Here is a 22,419-nt window from a genome sequence, read left to right on the forward strand (position 1 = left end):
AAATAAATTTATAAAAATTAAATACTTAATATCAGAAATCAGGAAATGCAAATCCACATACATTATCCATAACTTTACATCTAACATAGTCATTTTTTCATGGTGATGACTGTGTTCCATGTTAGAATTGTTAAAATTATATCCAATATATATAGGTGGATATTCACATTTCAAATTTGCTAACTTTTTTATTATTCACCTTCTGACATAGTCATTTATCTATTAATGGACCATTCTAATTTATTATGCATAAATGATAATCATAAAAAAATTAGTGGTTGACCTGTACACATGTTCGGTCCAATTAGGTGGAAATTCCACCACAAAAAAAAAGGTAAGTGTAATATATATATATATATATATATATATATATATATTTTGTTAGTGTAAAATATAGGAAATGATGTATCTTCTGGTATAAGGAGATAAGTTATCTCCTCCTGCCAGTGAAATCATAACATGTGTCAAGTTTCATCATTTTCTATTAAAATATTTTTTAAAATAAACAAAATAACACACATGTCACATTTTTATTGGCGGGAGGAAATAAGTTATCTCCTAACATAAGGAGATACATTATTCTCTACAATGTAAAAAACTTTCTTCATATATTTTTTTCTCTTAAAAAATTATGGGTGGAAGAAATTATCACATATTATTAAAAAGAGTGTTGATTTCAATAAAAACCAACCAAGTGGAGCAAAATCATAACAACTTCCATTTTGTGTACCTAGGCTACAAATATTTTATTTTTAATTAATAAACCTTTACTTTGTTCCTAGGATGATAAGAAAGTACTTATAAATGAAAATAATATTTTTACTTTTTACTAGACCAACATATTTATTTGGTTAACCGGTAAATATTTCTGCTATTAAAAAGGTTAGATAAGAAATGTTCAATTTTCATCATAATTTCACTTTTATTAAAAATATTTAATATAATAACTAATATACAGTTACACATATCATACCATATAATTAATTATAGTATACAAATTTATGGTTTCACACACCTACCTTCCATTAAAGTTGAACATTGTTGGTAAAAAAATAATTCATTGTCCATAAAAGCATGAATTCAAATCTGATCACAACGCCACAATTTCTTTAATAGATATTATTAATATGGTACATAAATATATGGACAAATTTTGTTTCCTCAATAATCATCCAATTCGATAAAAACAATGAGTACCATGAAATTGCATTAATTAACATATGTAAACTAAGAGTCTACTACCAAAACCGAGTGTTGGTTCAAATGATATATATTTGATTTTTATTTCGTAAAATTTTGGGTTCGAGTCTTGTAGATGAAAAAATATATGTTAAGAGAGTTAGTTCCATATACTTATGGATGTTCCCAACTCGAACATGACTGCCTTTAGTGTGAGAATACATATGAGAAACAAAAGAACTAAGAGTCTACTCACAATAAAATAAGAGTTTTATACACTTTCAGATTATTATCTATTATTCATTTTTAAAGTACGGTTGATTTTTAATAAAAAATAATACAAATAAATAATGAATAATATATTGAATATATATAAATCTGTATAATAATTGTGGATAAATATTACGTCCATAAACAATACCAATGAGTGAGTATAAGTTTTTACAATACCATTGAATAAATATATATAATACTATTTATTCAGCTAAGATGCTCTCCATAGTAGAACGGCAAATACATCACAAACAAGATGACGAAACATATAAATTTGATATTTTTATCCATTAAATATATACTAAATTTTGCTTAAAATCAACAATCTTTCTAGTTCTATTTATTCAGCCCAACTCAAGTGAAATCTCATCCAATATCTTTATATTCCTTTGAACAAAAAACAGAGAAGAAGAACAAAAAGAGTGACATAAACACACAACACAGAGTTAGTTAAACAAACATGTCAACAGAGGATGTTTTCATTGGTGCAATTGACCAAGGAACTAGCAGCACCAGGTTCATCATTTATGATGGTTCAGCTAAACCCATTGGATCTCATCAAGTTGAATTCACTCAATTCTACCCACAAGCTGGGTAAGGAATCAAATCTCATTTTCAATTCAAAGTTTGATTCTTTTTTGGAAAATATTTCTGGGTTTTTTATTTCATGTTGATCTGTGATGTGTAGTGGTGGTAGTAGATGGGTTAGTAACCATTTCTGAAAAGTTTTTTTCCTTATCATGTGATCAAGTAGAAAAGATAGATAGATAGATATTCATAAAGATGTTTTACTCAAAGGTTCATACAAAATTGGTGTTTTTATAATTAACCTTTTGTGTCTATGTATCTTATTTATGTAAACATGTGAAACAAATATATGAGATTATACAAATGCAGCAAGTCCAATCCTTAAAGTTGGGTTTTTTTGTTGAAAATATTTGTGGTTTTTTTAATTTCATGTGCTAGATAAATCTAGCGTGAACTACTGCGGAAAATACTGGTCTGGATCCTCTCCAGTACTGTAGCCTTCACTGGAATGTTACTTAAAAAATGGGTTTGATGATTTATAAAAAAAATTATTTAAAAATAATCTAAAACCTCTGATACTAGACCCTCCAGTACGAGAGAGGATCTTTTTTCGGAGAAGAATAGAGATAGACAAAAAAGATTTTACTAATTACATTTCAAGAAAAAAATATGTATGAGATGATCCATTTGCAGGTAAACTAAACTCATCTTTAAAGTTTGATTCTTTTGTCGAAAACATTTTTAGGTTTTTAATTTCATGTTGATATGTTATGTGTGCTTATTTATAGATGGGTGGAGCATGATCCAATGGAGATAGTGGAAAGTGTTAAGGTTTGTGTTGCTAAGGCTATGGATAAGGCCACAGCTGATGGATTCAATGTTGATAAGAATTTGAAGGCTATTGGTCTCACCAATCAGAGAGAGACCACTCTTGTTTGGAGCAAATCAACCGGTCTTCCTCTTTACAATGCCATCGTTTGGATGGATGCTCGAACCACCGCTATTTGCAGGTTTGTCAATCCTTATAAACTACGAAACAATTCCTACAGATCAATACTTTGTCGATGAACATGATTTATAATAAAGCAGTTTTATGACGTCTTTCGATCCATGTAGCCGATCTCACTCAGTGGGATAAAGGCTAAGAAAATCTTCTATCTTTCAATCCTTACCCTTAGTAGGGACTGTTCCAGGACACATCAAAGGTAGCCAAGTCTAGAGTATATATCAAATATTTTCGGAAAAGGCATTACTCTAAGTTTAAGAATTGAAAATTGACACTCTTGACAAATTTGGTAGGTAATTTGATTTCAAATTAATCATCTTAATACTCCTTTTATATACAAACTTGTTTGTTTGTTACATATTCTGATTGTTTCATGGGCTTGTACTATGCATATGTATCCATGTTTGAAGCTGAATGTCACCCCTTTACGTCATTTTATTGTCTGAAATAAAATTGGATTTTTTTGAACAGTCGATTGGAAAAGGAGCTATCTGGGGGAAAAAGCCATTTTGTGGAGAGTTGTGGTTTGCCAATAAGCTCGTACTTCAGTGCCTTGAAGCTTCTGTGGTTGATTGAGAATGTGGATGCAGTCAGGGAAGCTGTCGAGGAAAAGGATGCCCTGTTCGGAACGATCGACACGTGGTTGATCTGGCAATTAACCGGTGGGTTGAAGGGAGGATTGCATGTTACAGATGTTTCAAATGCCTCCCGTACATTGCTGATGAATCTCAAGACTCTTGATTGGGACGAATCAACATTACAGGAGCTTGGAATTCCAGCTGAGATTTTGCCTAAAATTGTCAGCAATGCTGAAATTATAGGAAACGTTGCAGCCGGATGGCCATTCGCCGGTGTCCCAATTGCTGGATGTTTAGGGGACCAACATGCGGCAATGCTAGGGCAAGCATGCAGGAGAGGGGAGGCTAAAAGCACTTACGGCACAGGTGCTTTCATACTAATGAATACCGGAGATGAGATAGTTAAATCGACGCATGGTCTTCTAACCACTGTAGCCTTCAAGCTTGGCAAGGAAGCTAAAACCACCTATGCACTCGAAGGATCAGTTGCTATCGCTGGAGCTGCAGTGCAGTGGCTTAGAGACAGTGTCGGCATGATTTCTAACTCTAAGGAGATAGAGGAGCTAGCATCACAGGTTGAATCATCCCAAGGGGTTTACTTTGTTCCGGCTTTTAATGGATTGTTTGCACCATATTGGCGCGAGGATGCTCGTGGTGTTTGTATCGGAATAACAAGGTTTACAACAAAGGCTCACATTGCTAGAGCTGTGCTTGAGAGCATAGCTTTTCAAGTGAAAGATGTGTTGGACGCAATGCACAAAGATGCGGGTAAGGTTGAATCCAACGAGTTTTTGCTCAGAGTGGATGGTGGTGCAACCGTTAACAACCTATTGATGCAGATTCAGGTTTGGACTAATTGGAAATATGTTATGTTTTAACCAATTGTGTTACTTTTCACATAACTGATGATGTTTTTGTTAATAATGTTCTACAGGCCGATTTGACCGGAAATCCAGTGATTAGACCTGCTGACATAGAGACAACGGCACGCGGAGCAGCCTTTGCTGCTGGATTAGCTATCGGTGTTTTTAAAGAAGATTATATCTTCGATTCTACGGAGAAAATGGAGGATGCTATTGTTTTCCGACCGGTAATGACTGAGGAAGTGAGGACAAAGAAAGTGGAATCTTGGAGCAAAGCTGTTACTAGATCTTATGACTTGGCTGATCTTGCTCTTTGAAGGCCTTCACACAAGTCTGTCTATTGATCTTTATTTCTTTATTTGTTTTTTTCTTTCTAAATAGCCTCAGCGCAATGTTCAGATTGGTCGTAAGACTACGTACATACGTCTACCCTTCTCAGATCCAATCAAGTCTGAGCCTCGTGCACCGATCCATCATTCTTTTAATATTCTCTTAACTTCTAGTTATACCTTTATATCTTTTTCTAGTCATAGTGGTTAGTCTTAGTGACTAAAATGAAGTGAATAAGTTTTTTACATGTATGTTATCTTACTCATCAGATAAATTTGATATTTTGTTTCTATATATTCCATTTTTCTTGTATTTGCAGAAGGAAAATTAATCATATGAATGTGAGTTTTGGACAGTTTTAAAAAGTGGAAGTATATTGAAGATATAATAAAGCTCTTCCCCTAAGTAACATGTTGGAACCCAAAACAAATTAGAGAAAGTGTAAAAAAAATTCTACATCAATTTTAATTAAATACACCCATCTCTAAAAATTTCCCTCCAAAATATCCTTTGATACTAAAACCATTCCTTACTCGAGAATATGTTACTTTTGCTTTTACTCTCAAGGGTAAAATTGTCAATTTATGATATTTAAAGAGTAAATATATTTTATCATATTATTTATTCCTATTACTTTTGATGTAGTTTCCTCTCTGGTACTAGAGAGGATTCAGACCTAAATCATCAACACCAATGTCCATCCCGGTGAGCCACTATCGCAACACCATTTCTTCAGACAACTCTGTTTATTTTCACTTGCTAAGGTTGTTTGTCTTGTGACCAAAACCTAAACAATATAATGCTGTATATATCTATCATTTACATACTTTACTAGGTTGGAGTCTTGTACACTGGACTGCTCTCTTTTTCGGTTAATATCAAAACTTCTCTCATACTTTCTTAAGTTGGAAATTAAACCCTTAAGTATGTTTAAATATTAATTCACTTCATTGTGTTGGTTTCAAAAATACCTCAGAGACTGTAAGATCTGCTATCTGGTTTTCCAATTCAGTCTATCATGATCCAATTCTTAAGCGGTTCATTTTGTTATATGCCTTTTTTTAATAATAATAGTAAAAAACTTGATATTTATATGATGCATTTTGATATGTGCATTAAAACATTACATGCTAATGTATAAACAAAAATACAAAGTAGTAAAATCTGCATTCTATAAGAAGAACCAAAAAAGACACAGCACAAACCAAAACCAAAAAACAAACATGTCAAAAGAGGATGTTTTTATTGGTGCAATTGACCAAGGAACCAGCAGCACCAGATTCATCATATATGATGGTTCAGCTAAACCCATTGGATCTCATCAAGTTGAATTCACTCAATTCTACCCACAAGCTGGGTAAGTGATCAAATCTCATTTTTAATTCAAAGTTTGATTATTTTTTAGAAAATATTTATGTTTTTTTTTAAATTTCATGTTGATCTGTGATGTGTAGTGGTGGTAGTAGATGGGTATATATCCAATTCCAAAAAGGCAAAAGTTTTTTTCTTATCATGTGATCATGTAGAAAAGAGAGATTGAAATTCATTAAGATATTTTACTTAATGGTTCATACAAAATTGGTGTTTCTTTTATATATTACTTTGTGTCTATGTATTTGTTTTGGAAATGTCCGTATATCATTGTTATATAACCATACATCAATAACCACCAAACCTTAGTCTCACTAGGTGGGGTTTACAATATGAATCGAACGATGCCGTAATGTTCTTTCATAAATTATGTCCATATATAATCATGTGACAAAAAACATATCTGATGATCGATTTGCAGCAAGCCCCTTCCTTAAAGTTTGAATCTTTTTTGGAAACTATTTGTGAGCTTTTGATTACTCCATATTCACATGACACACATATATATGGTATGATCCATTTTGCAGGTAAACTCATCTTCAAAGTTTGATTCTTTTTTGGAAAACATTTTTGGGTTTTTGATTTCATGTTGATATGTTATGTGTGTTTATTTATAGATGGGTGGAGCATGATCCAATGGAGATAGTGGAAAGTGTTAAGGTTTGTGTTACTAAGGCTATGGATAAGGCCACAGCTGATGGATTCAATGTTGATAAGAGTTTGAAGGCTATTGGTCTCACCAATCAGAGAGAGACCACTCTTGTTTGGAGCAAATCAACTGGTGCTCCTCTTTACAATGCCATTGTTTGGATGGATACTCGAACCGCTGCTATTTGCAGGTTTGTCAATCCTTAGAGACTAAGAGTCTGCTTGCGAGTTAGTTGTTTGGAGGGTAACTGAGGGAAGAGAAATGCTTGGGAGCCGTGAAATATACTTGTAAGACGACTATCAACCATTCCCTTTCCATTCATTCTCCTCCAAAAATCAACTCGCAAACAGATACTGAGAAATAACTCATATCATTTTCATATATGATTAAGGAATAAAAGATAGATTTTTTAAAACAACTTTTAGTATGTTAAATATACCACTTTCCGGTCAAAAAACACTATCTTTCACTCCTTACCCTTAGTAGGAACTGATCTAGAACACATCAAAGGTAGCCAAGTATATAACAAAGAAAGTAACTTTTAGTTAATGAATTGAACATTGACTTACAAATCATTTTGTATGTAAATATTTCATGATTTGTACATCTTAACACCCTTGACAGTTATTGAAGCTGAATGTCACCCCTTTATGCTATCATATTGTAAAAAATGTCAGAATTGATATTGTATTTTTTGAACAGTCGATTGGAAAAGGAGTTATCTGGCGGCAAAAGCCATTTTTCGGAGAGTTGTGGTTTGCCTATAAGTTCATATTTCAGTGCCTTGAAATTTCTCTGGTTGGTGGAAAATGTGGATGCAGTTAAGGAAACTATAAAGAAAAAGGACGCCCTGTTCGGAACTATAGACACATGGTTGATATGGCAATTAACTGGTGGGTTGAAGGGAGGATTGCATGTCACCGATGTTTCAAATGCGTCTCGTACGATGCTGATGAACCTCAAGACTCTTGATTGGGATGAATCTACCTTAACGGAGCTTGGGATTCCGGCTGAAATTTTGCCTAAAATTGTCAGCAATGCTGAAGTTATCGGAAACGTTGCAGCTGGATGGCCATTTGCCGGTGTCCCTATTGCAGGATGTTTAGGGGATCAACATGCAGCAATGCTAGGACAAGCATGCAGTAGAGGGGAGGCTAAATGCACTTATGGCACAGGTGCTTTCATACTAATGAATACCGGAGATGAGATAGTTAAGTCGACGCATGGTCTTCTAACCACCGTAGCCTTCAAGCTTGGCAAGGAAGCTAAAACTAGTTATGCATTGGAAGGATCGGTTCCTATTGCTGGAGCTGCAGTGCAGTGGCTTAGAGACAATGCTGGCTTGATTTCTAGCTCTGAGGAGATAGAGAAGCTAGCATCACAGGTTGAATCCACACAAGGGGTTTGCTTTGTTCCCGCTTTTAGTGGATTGTTCGCGCCATGGTGGCGTGAGGATGCTCGTGGTGTTTGCATCGGAATAACAAGTTTTACGAAAAAGGCTCACATTGCTAGAGCTGTGCTTGAGAGCATAGCTTTTCAAGTGAAAGATGTCTTGGATTCAATGCAGAAAGATACGGGGAAAGTTGAGTCGAATGAGTTTTTGCTTAGAGCGGATGGTGGTGCAACTGTTAACAACCTGTTGATGCAGATTCAGGTTTCGACTAATTGCATTTTTTCTCTATTCTATTCTTAAACTCTCTCTAGTGTTAATATTCTCATTTTTCACTCAAGTTCTGTTAACCTTGTCTTTTATGTGAAAATATGTCCGTTGGCCTCGAAAATGTTTGATTTCGTGTGTCTCTCCTTCTTTAATGGAACTCCTAACTTCATAGAAGTTTTGACAATCGAAAACGTTTATGTTAGTAGGTTGATGCACTATATAGCAGTTTGGATCAAGTATACTTATTGTTCTGTATCATTGCATAATTCAAATGTGGAAAGATGTTCTTTTTTAATCAATTTTGTTACTTGTCACATAACTAATGATATTTTTGTTAATATTATCTTCAGGCAGATTTGACGGGAAATCCAGTGCTTAGACCCACTGACATCGAGACAACGGCACGAGGAGCAGCCTTTGCTGCTGGATTAGCAGTTGGAGTTTTTAAGCAAGATTTTATCTTCGATTCTAATGATAAGATGAAGAATGGCATTGTTTTCCGACCGGTAATGACCGAGGAAGCGAGGACAAAGAAAGTGGAATCTTGGTGCAAAGCTGTTACTAGATCTTATGACTTGGCTGATCTTGCTCATTGAAGGCCTTTTCACAAATATGTTAATTGATCTTTATTTGTGCACAACAAAAATAAACATCATATGTGACACCAAGGTATAGATTCCTATTTTATATGGTGTTGGTGTTTAAAGTGGTTGTACAAATAACAATTCTTTACTTCTCTTCCTTTTGTAGTACCATCCATTTATATGCCCAAGCCTGTGATAGGAGTTTTATGTTAGCATGTTATTTATCATATACACGGCTATAAGACCTGCAATATTATGAGATTGAATGTTGAGCGATAAAATGTCAATAAGATAATAGACTTCATATAGCAGAGATGAGAATGTTGCAATGAATGGACATACTAGACAATATATGATTAGAAATGAATGCGTTAGGGAGAAAGTTGGAGTAGCTCCTATTGTAGAAAAAAATAACAAAGTCGTGTTTTAGGTGGTTTGGATCTGTGTGGAGCAAGCCGGTAGAAGCACTCGTAAGGAGAGTAGATTTAATGGAAGCTAGTCCAATTCTTAGAGGAAGAGGGAGATCAAGACAAACTACAGGGGAAATGATAAAGAAAGACTTAGAGATCAAATGAACATGATTTATGATAGAGCATCATAGTGTCGTTCGATTGTGTAGCCAACCCCACCTAATAGGATAAAGACTTAATTGTTGTTATATGTTACTAGTCATAGAAATATTGTTACTGTTGGAAAGAAACTCTCACATTGCCTACCTCATTGTCTCGGGAATGGTTTAAATACTATTGGATTACCCTCTCATAGCTAATTATTTTTGAGATGGAACCTTAACATGGTATCAGAAAATAGATGAAATTTGATGTAAGGTATTGTTTCCATGTTGCTATGACATTATGACTTATTTTCTCTGGTTCAGTACCCTTATAAAATCATCAGCCTAATGATATTTGTTACCTAAACATATCTATTGATCAATGTGTCAGAATATTGCTGTTAAAGTGGAAGATGTACTTATATGCTCACCTGATACATATTCATATCATAGATGAGAAATCACAACACTTCTGAACCGAAGTGTCATTATGAAGACTCATGAAATTATTATCTTAAAGTTTTTGTTCTGTTTCATTTGTAGCTCTTCATTCTTCCTATACTCCAATAACAATATGTTCTCTGATGGTTTGAGGGTCCCCAGTGACCAACATAAAGAAAGTCTAATTTTATCATCAAGCTATTATAAGGGATTTCAGGGCTCAGGTTTTTATATGAAAGGTTTAAACTAACTTATTAACACTTGCTTGTTTTTTTGTTGGTATAATCAAATGTATCTATCAGTTTAGTTCTTTTGGGATATGAGGCTACCTATTTCAACAAATGTCACTCCCAGTAATAGAATCTTCGACATTTTAGTCTATCTAAGAATCTAGCGGGTTCTTATACTACTAGATCAACGTCTTGTTGGTGTGTAAACCATTGAAGTAGATTAATTATATATTGTATTATCTCACAAATTTTATATCCTTAAAATTAAGAGATTCATGTATATATTCTTTTGTTATAAATAGAGAAGGGCAAATCACTCAAACAATTTGGATAAAGAGTGTATCCTTATGAGGTCATATTTATTAAAAGTATATTCTACACTTTTTCCTTTGGTTTTTAAATTATCAATTTTGATGAGGATTGTGTTAATAGTTAATACACTTTTTCTAAAGAGAAGAAGTACTCAGCAAATACTAGAACTTATTCAATATGAAATAAATTAAGATAGCATCCGAAAATACAACTACTTTTACTTAATTGTATTTATTTGAGTTGGTCCAAAATATTTGAAGTAGCATATATATTAAACTCTTCTTAGACTCTTATATAATATATTAACGATTTTAAATATATGTATTGTTTTTACACTGTCATCACATCATCTATCATTTATTTATATTACTTTTATTTGAGAGTCAATAATGATTAACAAATCAATAGTAAATAGTTTACTGATAATGTAAAAAACTCTTACATTATTAGTGTATATCTATTAAATCATATCTTATATTAATGAGTGTGCTACAACATTCTCTATGTCACCTAAACAAAGAAAGTTGATATTGAAAAACTAAGTTTAGGATTTGTATAACTGTGAATATTATTTTTTAAGACAAAAAAATATTTTTCTCTCTTAAAAAATATTCTGACACATATTCAATTATAAAACATCCTTTTTTCAGAACAAATTTAGTGCGTTAAAGAATGTAGTAAGAGTTAGATTGAGAATTTAAATTCATACCAAAACATAGAGCATCGAACAAAGCGAATAATGTAAAAGGAAGGAAGAAAGAGTGAAGGAAAGTAACTGCAATGATATCTGTAACATTTTTGTGGAATGTGAAAGTGCAATTCCTCACGCAAACTAAGCAAAACGAAAATACACTGAAAAGGAAAGCAGTTCCAACTGATTGCAACCGCAAAATCTCCAACTAGTTTCAAAGTAAGTATCAAATTGTCTACCTCATTTATTGGTCTACTTCTTTTATTTTAGATGAGTTTCGAAATGAAATATTAATATGATATCATAGTATGTCAAAATGGTATGCATGAATTATGATAAAGTAAGAAAGAAAGAATAAAAAAAATCATTTAGTGAATGAGTATTGAATTGATGATTTACAAAGTAACATTGAATTCTTTACATAACGGGAAGGAAAAAAACTAACTAATCTAACACCAAAACTAAATAACCAACTAATTCTTTTATTCTTAGAAACTAATAACATACTAAAATCAACCAAACAATATAATCTCTCATATTTACCTACAGTATTATTTATTTGATACAATATATTTCAACATAGTCACAACCTAACTTTTTTTATTTATGTGGAGTAGTCAGGTTGGAAGTAAGTCTCACATCATATGTCTCACTCATTCCCTTAGACATAATTTAAATACATGCAATTTCTCTTATTGTCAATTGGTTTTATGGAACTTTAACAAAACGATGAGAGAATTTCATTATTACCTAGACATAGAAAAAATGGAAAATTATAAATGAGACACTACATCTTAAATTAAAACCTAAAAATAATAATTTTATAGATCTTTTCAGTTATAAACACTTTTATTCACCCATTTGTATATGATGTTAGATTTCACTTGAATATATCCATCAAAATTAACTTAATATTTTACCATCCTAGCAAATGTGCACGTACACACAAATAATGATAGATTATATATTATTATTTGTTAGGGTAGAATTGACCTAGTGAAAAAAGTTCAGACTTTAGAGATCAAATTGACACGTAAGTCAAAATTCAAGAATGAGATTGATCATAAATAATGTTCTAAATTGATTGACAATTATTAAAAACAAAAACTACTTTTTTTCCCTTGGTAAACATCCTTAAGAAATGTTATAACCACATTGTTTAAAGAATTTCCTGTTGTTAATTTAAAAATCAACATGAATTTTTATTCAATATTAATACTATAAAAATAAAAATAAAAAAGGAAAGATGGAATCACAAGGCACATACGGTGTTCTGAATCTCTGACCCAAACTCAGTCTCTGCTCTCTCACAAGCTGGTTTCTTGTGTCAATACCCTACATCACTCATCATTCAATGCCACCTTTTCCTCATTCATTGTTCCCTTCTTCAAATTCAAAATAGACCCACTACAATCGGAAAAAAATTATATTTCGATACTACATTATATTTTATCTCAAAATCAAATGAAAAAGAATAAATATTTATTTCAGTTTTTTATATTTTTTATCTTATTAGTTTCGTCCCTCAAAAATTGAAAATTTTATAATGTCCCAAAATTTTAAGTATAAGTTAAATTAGTCATTTTCAATATTTGATAGGGACTAATTTGCTACTTAAAAAGACTAGTTTGATCTACATTTAAAATCTTATAATTTTTAAGTTTTGAATGACAAAAATAATAAGATCAAAAAACATGATTGAAATGAATATTTATTCTTAAAGATAATGAGATAAAGGATATGGACTTAATAACTGTATTAGTTGTTATTTGATAGTATTATCATTATTATTGTTATAAATAGCATTAGTGAGACTTTCTAACAAGTCTTTTTGTGTTAATATTTGAAGCAAACATGGTTATGAAATAATGAAGTAAACTATAAAATATGTTATTAGAGTGTTGCATTTTCAGGTGCATTACCGTGTGAGATTAGACAAGCACCAAACTTGAATAATACTCACATTAAAGCTTAACATCATGATAACGATTTTTTTACTTGAAAGGATAAAAAAAGATCTTGAGTTCCAATCATGAGAGTCCATAAATTACTACAGGGTTTATAATCAATAATTTTAATCAAATTATCATGGTTGATAATACATTATAATAACTTAAAATCAAATACAATTATATCAAATTAGTAGTTGATATATGATTGGAACTATTAGTCCTTAATTTTTAAGAGATAGTTAGAGCTTCAAATCAATGTTGTTTGGTCTGGATTGAATGATCGGACCAGAACAACTACAGATTGGTCAGGGAAACGACTTCATATAGATAAGAAAATCGTCTAATTAGTCAATCTACTTTAAATCACTAATAATCAATTGAATTTCTTTGAACCGTTTTAAATCGGGTGGTTGGACTAGCCGTTTTGTTCATATTATAAAAACCAAAAAATAACAAATATATTAAAATCACACACGAAGCATTATGTCATTTCAACCATCACTCATCATTAACTTGAAATTCATATATATTTTTTATTATATAATATATGACATTATCCGATTTGATCAAATGATTTAATTGGTTAAATCGATTATGAGATATCTCGGATTTGATGTTAGACTTTATAAAACTCTTTTATTTATTATTCCTATTGAAGCCAAAAAAAATTACCTACGTTTTCACTTGTAACAGTAGATGCTGTTCTCACTTACAAAGTCAAAGAGTGGGTCCAATATTGACAATAGTAGTAAAGCAGAGTAGACATCATAAAAATAAGTCTTATCTCATTTTAATCTATTAACTGTATAATAAAAAAAAAACTCTCTCATGACATGTGTCAACCTCTCATCAAAATTAAAGGTCCCTCATGACATGTGTCAATCTCTCAAGAACTCCCTCATGACATGTGTCAATCTTTCAAGAACTCCCTCATGACATGACATGTGTCAATCTCTTAAGCCCTCATGACATGTGTCAATCTCTCAAGCCCTCATGACATGTGATTTATTTAAAAATAAAAGGAACATGATTATCTATACAATATTAAAATATAATGTTACTATAGCAATATTAAAATAATAATATGAATCATAACATATTGTTTGTAGCTATTTTAGAGTTAAATAATATTTATTTTTATACTAATCTTATTTTAGAATCAAATAATAATGAAATTATAAATTTATTGATGATTTTTTTGATTAATAGGATACTACTAACTATATCATGTTATGTATGTGTAAAAAACAACGTTGAGAAAGTCGAGCAAGATGTTAAACCAGTAGATGACCCATATTAAGTTTATCCAATTTAAACAGTTAAACCGTATGGTTTGACCGTATGATTTTATATATAATTAACAATATGAATGCATTGGTAACATATATGGTTTTAACCATACGAATGCACGAACAACATACATATTCTTAATCATAAATGCACATGTAATATGTGTTCTAAATCATGCGACAAAAAATATCGTCCCGTGCAAATGCATGGGTAACTTGCTAGTTTTTCTATAAGGCATTGTAGCCTTACAACATACTCATTGAATGCAACAAATTTAGATTTAGATTTTATTATCTAAATAATAAAAAATTAGATTTTGTTTGGTTCATATTATCTTTATCCAATTAGTAGACAATCTTAATGTCTAAAAGTGAAACTTTAAAGTTATGTTTATTTTCACATAAGAAAAACAAATGTACCATTTTGATTATATTTTTGTTAAACACATTTAACTACACATATTCTATTTTAATACTAAATACTACATATATGCACGTAAGTTTTGTATAAGCTATATGAAAGTATCATGAATTATTACTTCCTCATTCTCACTTAAAAGTTTATTGAGTCTATTTTCATCCTTTACCTCAAAACATGTAGTAGTATTGATGAGATAATAAAAAGTTCATATATAATATTTTATCTTTTTGATCAATTAAAAAGATAAGTAATATATAAGAAATAATATATTCTAATTTACTATTTTTGAATACAAGATAATGAGTGGAAAAATAAGTTTATAAGTATAGAAAGATACGTGAAACTATTTTCTTAAGAGTGTAATATTTATGCTTCTCAGTTAAAAAATTATATATTTATATATATTCACTACCTCATCTGCCTTTTATTTATATTATTTTTTATGAAAAATCAATAATAATTAAAAATGAATGATAGATAATAGATTCAAAGTGTATAAAACTTTTACAGTATCAACGCATATATTATTTCTCTTTTCTTAATGTTTTAGTTATATATGTTTATGATTTATTACTCCTTTCATGTCCAAATAACAATGACTCTCTACACTTTTCATATTCTAATAATAATAAAACTCTTACATAATTGGAGACTCCATAATCATAATCAGACCCTAACTTTTATAACATAACCTCTTCTTCAAAACCTCAACCAAACCTCTTTCTCCCACTAAACTATATCCTATAAAACCCCACACTTCATTCCATTCTCTCCAACCCACAAACACAAACACACACTTACAAGAATAATAAAAAAACACTCTCAAATGACTTCAAACTCTAGCACCACCTATGGTTCAGAACCAACAACACCAAACACAACCTTCGTTCAAGCTGACCCATCAACCTTCCGATCAGTTGTTCAACAACTCACCGGTGCATCAAATGACCCATCAGCCCATAAACTCCCACTCACCCTCCCTTCACGTCTCTCCTCCGCCCACAGACCCACCACCACCGCCACCACCGCAGCCACTAAAAAACCAATCTTTAAACTCCATGAACGACGTTCCAACAACCTTCAACTCAACATAGGAGTCTCCGACATGTTCCACAACAACCACTACATCATGATGAATAATGTTACACTTGGTGGTAGTACTAGGGGTGAAATGGTAAATCTAATTCCTTCACCTGTTTCCCCACTCGAGTTCTTGGCGCGTGGTAGTCCACGTACACCAAAATCACCACAACAAGAAGAAGAACAAAGGGTAGTTGTTGAAAAAGGGTTTTATTTGCATCCTACAACTCCAAAAGCTTCTAACACAACACCTCAATTATTACCTCTTTTTCCTTTGCATTCTCCAAATTCTAACCATAATTCTTCTTCTTAGTTTTTCTTACTACTACTATTGTTATTATTATTATATATGGGATTTTTTGTTTTTCATTTTTAACTTATTTATTTGTGCTTTGAGTTTGTTAAATATATATTTTGTTTGATTAAATAGATTTGTACTCAATCTTGTGGAGATACTTTGTGGTTGTGTAGTTGTAGTGTGATGTGAATGTTCTTTCTACTTTAAGTAACTTGGTTTTTAGTACTCTAAATTATTGTATGGATGAATATTATATGTTATCATTCATATCTCATTTGGTGTTTCAAGTCAATGAGAAATCTTAATTTATTTAACTTGTTTTATAAAAAAAATATTAATATTTTAATATTATTTTGTGAAGTTTGATTGTTTTAGAACATATCGGCAAGAAAGAAAATCGCGGGACATATAATCTTTGTACAAAGTGTATATGGACATTCCTTGTTCAATGATCCAAATTTTATATTTTATATATATTATGATCGGTTTTTCGAGGAATGTAAGTAGGAGCATCCCAATAATTTATTATAAAATATGAAATTGTGTGATAATATGTGAGATCTTTGAGTAATATTTATTATTCTGAAAAAAAAAAAATACTATTCTTAATTTATAAGGATGTCTTATAAATTAGATAGGGACTCAAATAAAAATCAAATTGACAGTCTCCGATAGAGATTTAATTAACAATCTACCGTGCCAATAGCAACACCTTAGATATGGTAGCATTTAAATTGATATATGTAGTATTAGTTTAAGAGTTTTACGTATGGGTTCAATCATATTTTAATAAATCAATAATGTTTATTATTTCACTATTGTTATTAAAAAAACACATGTCAAAAAACTAGTAAGTGTTAATTAGTATAAAACTTTTAGAGTACGATACTCCTTCATACGTATCTAAACTATATATACACTTTTGTTAAGTAGATTGCGCATTAATTTCAAGAAATGATGATAGTTACGTAAACTCATTTAGTAAGTAATGATTTTAATTATAATTTTGAGTACTTGAAGAAATTATTATTAAGATTTGCACGAGGTTACAATCTACATGAAAACCAACTAGTATGTATTAAGTTTCGAACCACATTTTGAGATAAAAGGATTTATAATTTGAATTTTTATTAATGGTGTTATTTCTTACGTACAAGCCAGGCTAAGAGTTCAATACTGCAATTTTAAGAAACAAATGAATGTCGAATCCAAAGACACTGTTGAAAATAGATAAATTTGCATGAACCAACATTATTAATGAATAATTAACTTCCAAGTTAATTCTTTATTACTTAATGATAGGTTAATAATGTTATGGTCTACTACACTTAATTTTGGCACCCTAAAATGCATGTTTTCTAAATATACTATACTTTTGTTTGGTAAATTAAATATACTATATTTTTGTTTTAACAAATGGTATAATAATTTTCATTAGAAGAGTTGACTTAATAAATTATAATATCAGAAATAAGAAACGGGAGTGTAAGAGATTTGCTTATGTACTTAGTTTGTTAATGTATTAATTATATAAAGATTTTAATAATGCAATGTTTACCATACAGTGAATGTAAAATTTTATACACATACAATATATTATATACTAAATTTTTTTATATTACTTATATTTAAGGGTAATAAATATAAATGAAAAATAACACATTATTAAATCTGTTACGAATGTCTCAATATACAATTTCTCCTCATATTTTAAAAGAAATGTCTTCAATAAGAGACTAAGTTTGTTGAGATTTGATTGATATCTAATAAAGATGAGAGACCATCAAGATTCCTAAACTAGCAAAGAAATTTGATGACATCATCTTTTGGAAGCATAAGCTGATTTTAACCAAAATGGATTATATCAAGGTGATGTTTTATTGAAGTCATACATGTGTTTGCTGAAAAGCAACAACTTGGTTATTTGTCTGATTAACAAGTTTTATACCTTAAAATTTAAATATCTTTCAAAATATTTTTAAATCCATTTTTTAGACTTTGAACTTGGAAGCAATAGACACCTATAAACCATGATTTAAAACAATCTAAAATATGAACATAAATCTATCATCATTCCTTTTTATCATCAATTAAATATAATCACTTTATTTGGTGACTTTATGAAATTAAGTACCTTTACATATTTACATGACAAACTTTAATGAGAATGTTGATTTTCATTAGTAACAAATAAAGTACTATAAGAGTGAGTAAACCAAATTTCATTTACCAACAATATGTGATCTAGTGGTATAAAGACTTGTTAGACTCTCTGGATGACCAAAAGATCAAAAGTTCAATTTCTGAGAATGACACTTATTAGAAGGGGCAACCATATACCCCGAAATGGATTAATTCCTTACCTAAAAGATCAGAAATACCATTGGTAGTACCAAACAACCAAATTTCCTTTCTCATCTAATGGGTCGCTCAATCCTTTAGATATTATTTTTTATGTCTTTGTTATAGTGTGTGTTTATATAGTAATTCTTACATTGCAAAATTTATCAACTACTACCATTTTAAATTTCTTTTTTACTAGCTAATTGAAATCTCATTTGTTTATAAAGTTCAAATAATTTTATTCCACTTTGAATGTAGTAATTCAAAAAATAATAATTATTACTAAGTTCCCATCATTTCATTTTCATCCACAATTTGCATTTACTACGCTAAACTAATTCTATAGGAGCAAGGTATAAGGTCTCTAATTTAGTTAGAGTACACAATCATTATGAATGTCTATTTCAAAATCATTGCACCACCAACTTTAGGTGTCTTATGTGAGAATACAAAGAAAATGGGTGTTCTGTCCTATGCGGTTCATGTATGTTAGCTAGTAGGATCATATTTATGCAATATAATATAAAAATCAAACCGATCAAATTGGTTTAGTTGAATTGGATCGACAAAATGTTAATTTCAACTTTTAGGATCAAATAGCTAGACTTATCCTTTATTTGACTGGGTTGTTTAATAGTTTTATTAGTTTTAATTGATATTGTGAAACCCGAATCGGATATCAAACTGGAAGAAATACCCTATTAGATTTAACTGGTTTAAATATATAAAAATAAGGGCACCAACAAGTTTCATATTGCCAATTGTGTTGGAAACTACGAGCTTATTAGTGGGGGACTCGGGGTAATGGCGGGAATTGGGAGTGAGAAACATAGATCTCTAATGATTTATTTGAGAGTTAGATTTTGGAGGGGAAAGAAGGGAAAAGAAAGGTTTGGGAGCCACAAAATACACTTGTGAGATGACCCTCAAACCTTCAATTTCTTTTATTTCCCCTCCAAAATCAGACTCTCAAACAAACGCTTAATAAAATGAGAGGGTGTGTTTTTATACGTGCATAGAGTTCACCTAGCCCTAATATTAATAAAATGTAATAATATAAGAAGACATTGGTTCTATTAATTTTATAAATTAGTTTAGTTTCTATTGACATCAATTTCACGAACCAAATTATTTATGACCGGTTAAAAAAACTCATACTAACATAAGGAATCGAGGCAATCCAAAAAATATAGTTTTTTTAGTACTACTAAGAATATCTTCTCATTTTTTTAGGTAAAAAACTAATTTCTTTCGGGGTTCGTGGTTGCCCCTTCTAACAAGTGTTGCTCACAGGAATCAAACATTCGATCTTGGAGATATAGTGAGACCTTACACTACTAGATCAACACCTTGTTGGTCCAAAAAAATATAGTTTGAGTTGGATTGAATTGCATCAAATGTGACATGCCAATATGCAGCCATACTCTCATCATCTCTACAAATCAGTTATGATATGGTTAATTACTTCCATTCAACTTATACTACAATATTTAATTACTATACTAAGATAGAGAATTAAACATTTTACTTTATACAATGTATTAATGTCTCTCGATAAATATTTAATCAAATATACACTCACCCATGATAAACAATTAAGTCCTATTGATACTACTATTTTTTCCAAAAATATATAATAAACTAAGACCCTTTGAAATAAATCTTGCATATAAGCAAAGTTGTACAATGGAATATATATAGTATTTCTCTATCAAAGTGGTGTAATTTTGCAGTACTGTGCAATGCAATAAATTGGAGACAAAGAAGTTATTATCATTTAATAATTATTAATTATGGCACCAGTTGAAATTATTTAAGGGGAGCGTTTGATGTGAGAATGAACACTGCAAATATTTGAAACAAGAATTAAATACATCACATTAATAATTTGGCTCTCCCCTACCAACGGGTATATGTTTAAACCTTTAAGGCAAATATTTGGACTTTGTTGCATAATGTAACAAAATTCTTTGATTTGAATGATTTTTTTTATTTGTTTGAAAACAAATATCAATTCAAAACATCTCAAATGGAGTAATATACTAACATGTCTTATAAAAATATATGTTAACTTATGGACCTTTCATATAATATATGCTATAAAAATTATTTTAAGGGTATACAATAATAGCCAAGTTTTTCCTCACTAGGTAGAGTAGACTACATAAATCGAACGACGCCATAATGTTCTATCATAATATTCATTGACAAAATATTGAGCTCTAAGGGTCTGTTTGTGAATTGAATTTTGGAGGAGATTAGAATGAAAGAAAATGAAATACTTAAGAGTCATGAAATACACTTGTGAGGTGACTCAAGAACATTATATTTCTCTTCATTCACCTTCAAAATCTATCTCATAAATAGACCCCGAGTCTTTCTTAATCACCACATGTGATTTTTCTTGATCTCCCTCTTTCTCTAGAAACTGAGCTGACTTTCATTTGACTTAACTCTTTTACCAGACTTCTACCGGTCTCCTCTACTTATGTCTAAACCACATAAGATGCAATTCTATCATAGGAGCTACTCTAACTTTCTCCATAATCCATTCAATTTTAATCTTATATTATCTATTATATTTACTCATTCGTCACAACATTGTAAAGAGAGTGTCATATACATAATATTTATATGGAAAAAAATCAGAAGGCAAGAAAAATCTTGGGGGAGTCATTGCAACCCTTGACTGTAACTAAGGTGCACACCTAGCTAATAATAATGTTATTCTTTTGACTTTTATATATATATATATATATATATATATATATATGAATCATTTGTACACATACAAAGGACTAGAAATGAGTCAAATCAGAACTGAACTCGGTTCAGCTTGATAAGGATTGACTCAGCTTGAAACCTGCTCAAGTTCGGTACGAATTATTTTTTTAGCTCGAGTTCGATTTGGTTAAAGTTTGCGAACTATTTGGTTCAATTCGAATGATTTATTTGGACAACTCAAATAATTAATTAAGTTTTTTAAAATATGTCAAAATGTTATATATATAAATATAATTTTGTTTATATATAATAACAATAAATATAAAAAATAATGTATCAGTCATAATAAATATAAAAATTAGTTTTTATATATATATACATATATAAATATATATAGTCAACTCATGAACCTAACGAGTTGAACCATATCCCACTCAAGTTCGGCTCATTTGTTTAAGGAGCTAAATTTCTAGCTCAAGATCAACTCATTTGATTCATGAACCAAGTTTATCGAGCTAAATAACGAATCAAGTTTTGAACAAATATAAATTGGTTTGGTTCATTGCCAGATCTACGTATAACTATATTGTATATTTCTATTTAATGCTACAAATAAAAAAATAAGTAACTGTTTGGTAGTGTAATCTTTTCCTCTACTTGCTTTTACGTTACAATTATTAATTTCTCAGGATTCAGGAATACATGAGGTATCTATCGTCACAAAATTTCTCTAATCTTTCATATAAATGCAAATTTTCCATGAAGGCAAAAGCATTTTCAATTTTCCTACTAAACAAATATTACATTAACTAGTGGATAAAAGAAGAAAATAATAACATACAACCAAGTACAAAGCAAAAGTGCAAATACTCATATGAAAGATATTGTTAAGTGTTGACTTTGTGTTGCATTAAATTAAGAAAAATAATTGAAAGATGAAACGAAAAGCTCATAATAATTTGAAAGAGACATATTTGCTTCCCCATAAATTTCTGTTTATAACACACAATTTAGGTCACTTGCTTTTAATCATTTGGGATGGATATTAGGTAATGCAAAAGTTA

At 30.6% G+C, this 22,419-nt stretch overlaps 3 protein-coding genes across 4 annotated transcripts in view; all 3 read left to right on the plus strand.

The window, feature by feature from the left end:
* Positions 1,830 to 5,092, plus strand: LOC109357504 (glycerol kinase-like). Its single transcript, XM_019601498.1, has 4 exons — positions 1,830 to 2,046; positions 2,769 to 2,990; positions 3,458 to 4,409; positions 4,499 to 5,092. Exons 1-4 carry the CDS (start codon positions 1,913 to 1,915, stop codon positions 4,742 to 4,744), a joined length of 1,554 nt encoding a protein of 517 aa, XP_019457043.1. The 5' UTR covers positions 1,830 to 1,912; the 3' UTR covers positions 4,745 to 5,092.
* The window catches only part of LOC109355702 (glycerol kinase-like), a 17,091-nt gene continuing 314 nt past the window's right edge, over positions 5,643 to 22,419 (plus strand). The window contains exons 1-4 of one of the 2 annotated variants that reach the window (XM_019598888.1): positions 5,643 to 6,114; positions 6,746 to 6,967; positions 7,480 to 8,431; positions 8,788 to 9,069. In XM_019598888.1, coding sequence (XP_019454433.1) covers positions 5,885 to 6,114; positions 6,746 to 6,967; positions 7,480 to 8,431; positions 8,788 to 9,033 — 1,650 coding nt within the window. In that variant the 5' untranslated portion in view covers positions 5,643 to 5,884 and the 3' untranslated portion in view covers positions 9,034 to 9,069. Of the gene's footprint in view, positions 6,115 to 6,745; positions 6,968 to 7,479; positions 8,432 to 8,787; positions 9,205 to 22,419 lie in introns of those variants that run through there. The other variant, XM_019598887.1, reaches the window with a different exon arrangement.
* On the plus strand, positions 15,673 to 16,520 carry LOC109355703 (VQ motif-containing protein 11-like). Its single transcript, XM_019598889.1, has one exon. The coding sequence runs from the start codon at positions 15,737 to 15,739 to the stop codon at positions 16,301 to 16,303; it is 567 nt and encodes a 188-aa protein (XP_019454434.1). The 5' UTR covers positions 15,673 to 15,736; the 3' UTR covers positions 16,304 to 16,520.

Source organism: Lupinus angustifolius, chromosome LG09 (genome assembly GCF_001865875.1).
Source record: "Lupinus angustifolius cultivar Tanjil chromosome LG09, LupAngTanjil_v1.0, whole genome shotgun sequence".
In the NCBI taxonomy this organism is placed as follows: domain Eukaryota; kingdom Viridiplantae; phylum Streptophyta; class Magnoliopsida; order Fabales; family Fabaceae; genus Lupinus; species Lupinus angustifolius.

Excerpts from the sequence above, each read along its gene's own strand:
- LOC109357504 (XM_019601498.1), top strand. The coding sequence starts at position 1,913 with ATGTCAACAGAGGATGTTTTCATTGGTGCAATTGACCAAGGAACTAGC. Across the intron at positions 2,047-2,768 it reads CAATTCTACCCACAAGCTGG|ATGGGTGGAGCATGATCCAA; the intron begins GTAAGGAATCAA and ends GCTTATTTATAG. Across the intron at positions 2,991-3,457 it reads CGAACCACCGCTATTTGCAG|TCGATTGGAAAAGGAGCTAT; the intron begins GTTTGTCAATCC and ends TTTTTTGAACAG.
- LOC109355703 (XM_019598889.1), top strand. The coding sequence starts at position 15,737 with ATGACTTCAAACTCTAGCACCACCTATGGTTCAGAACCAACAACACCA.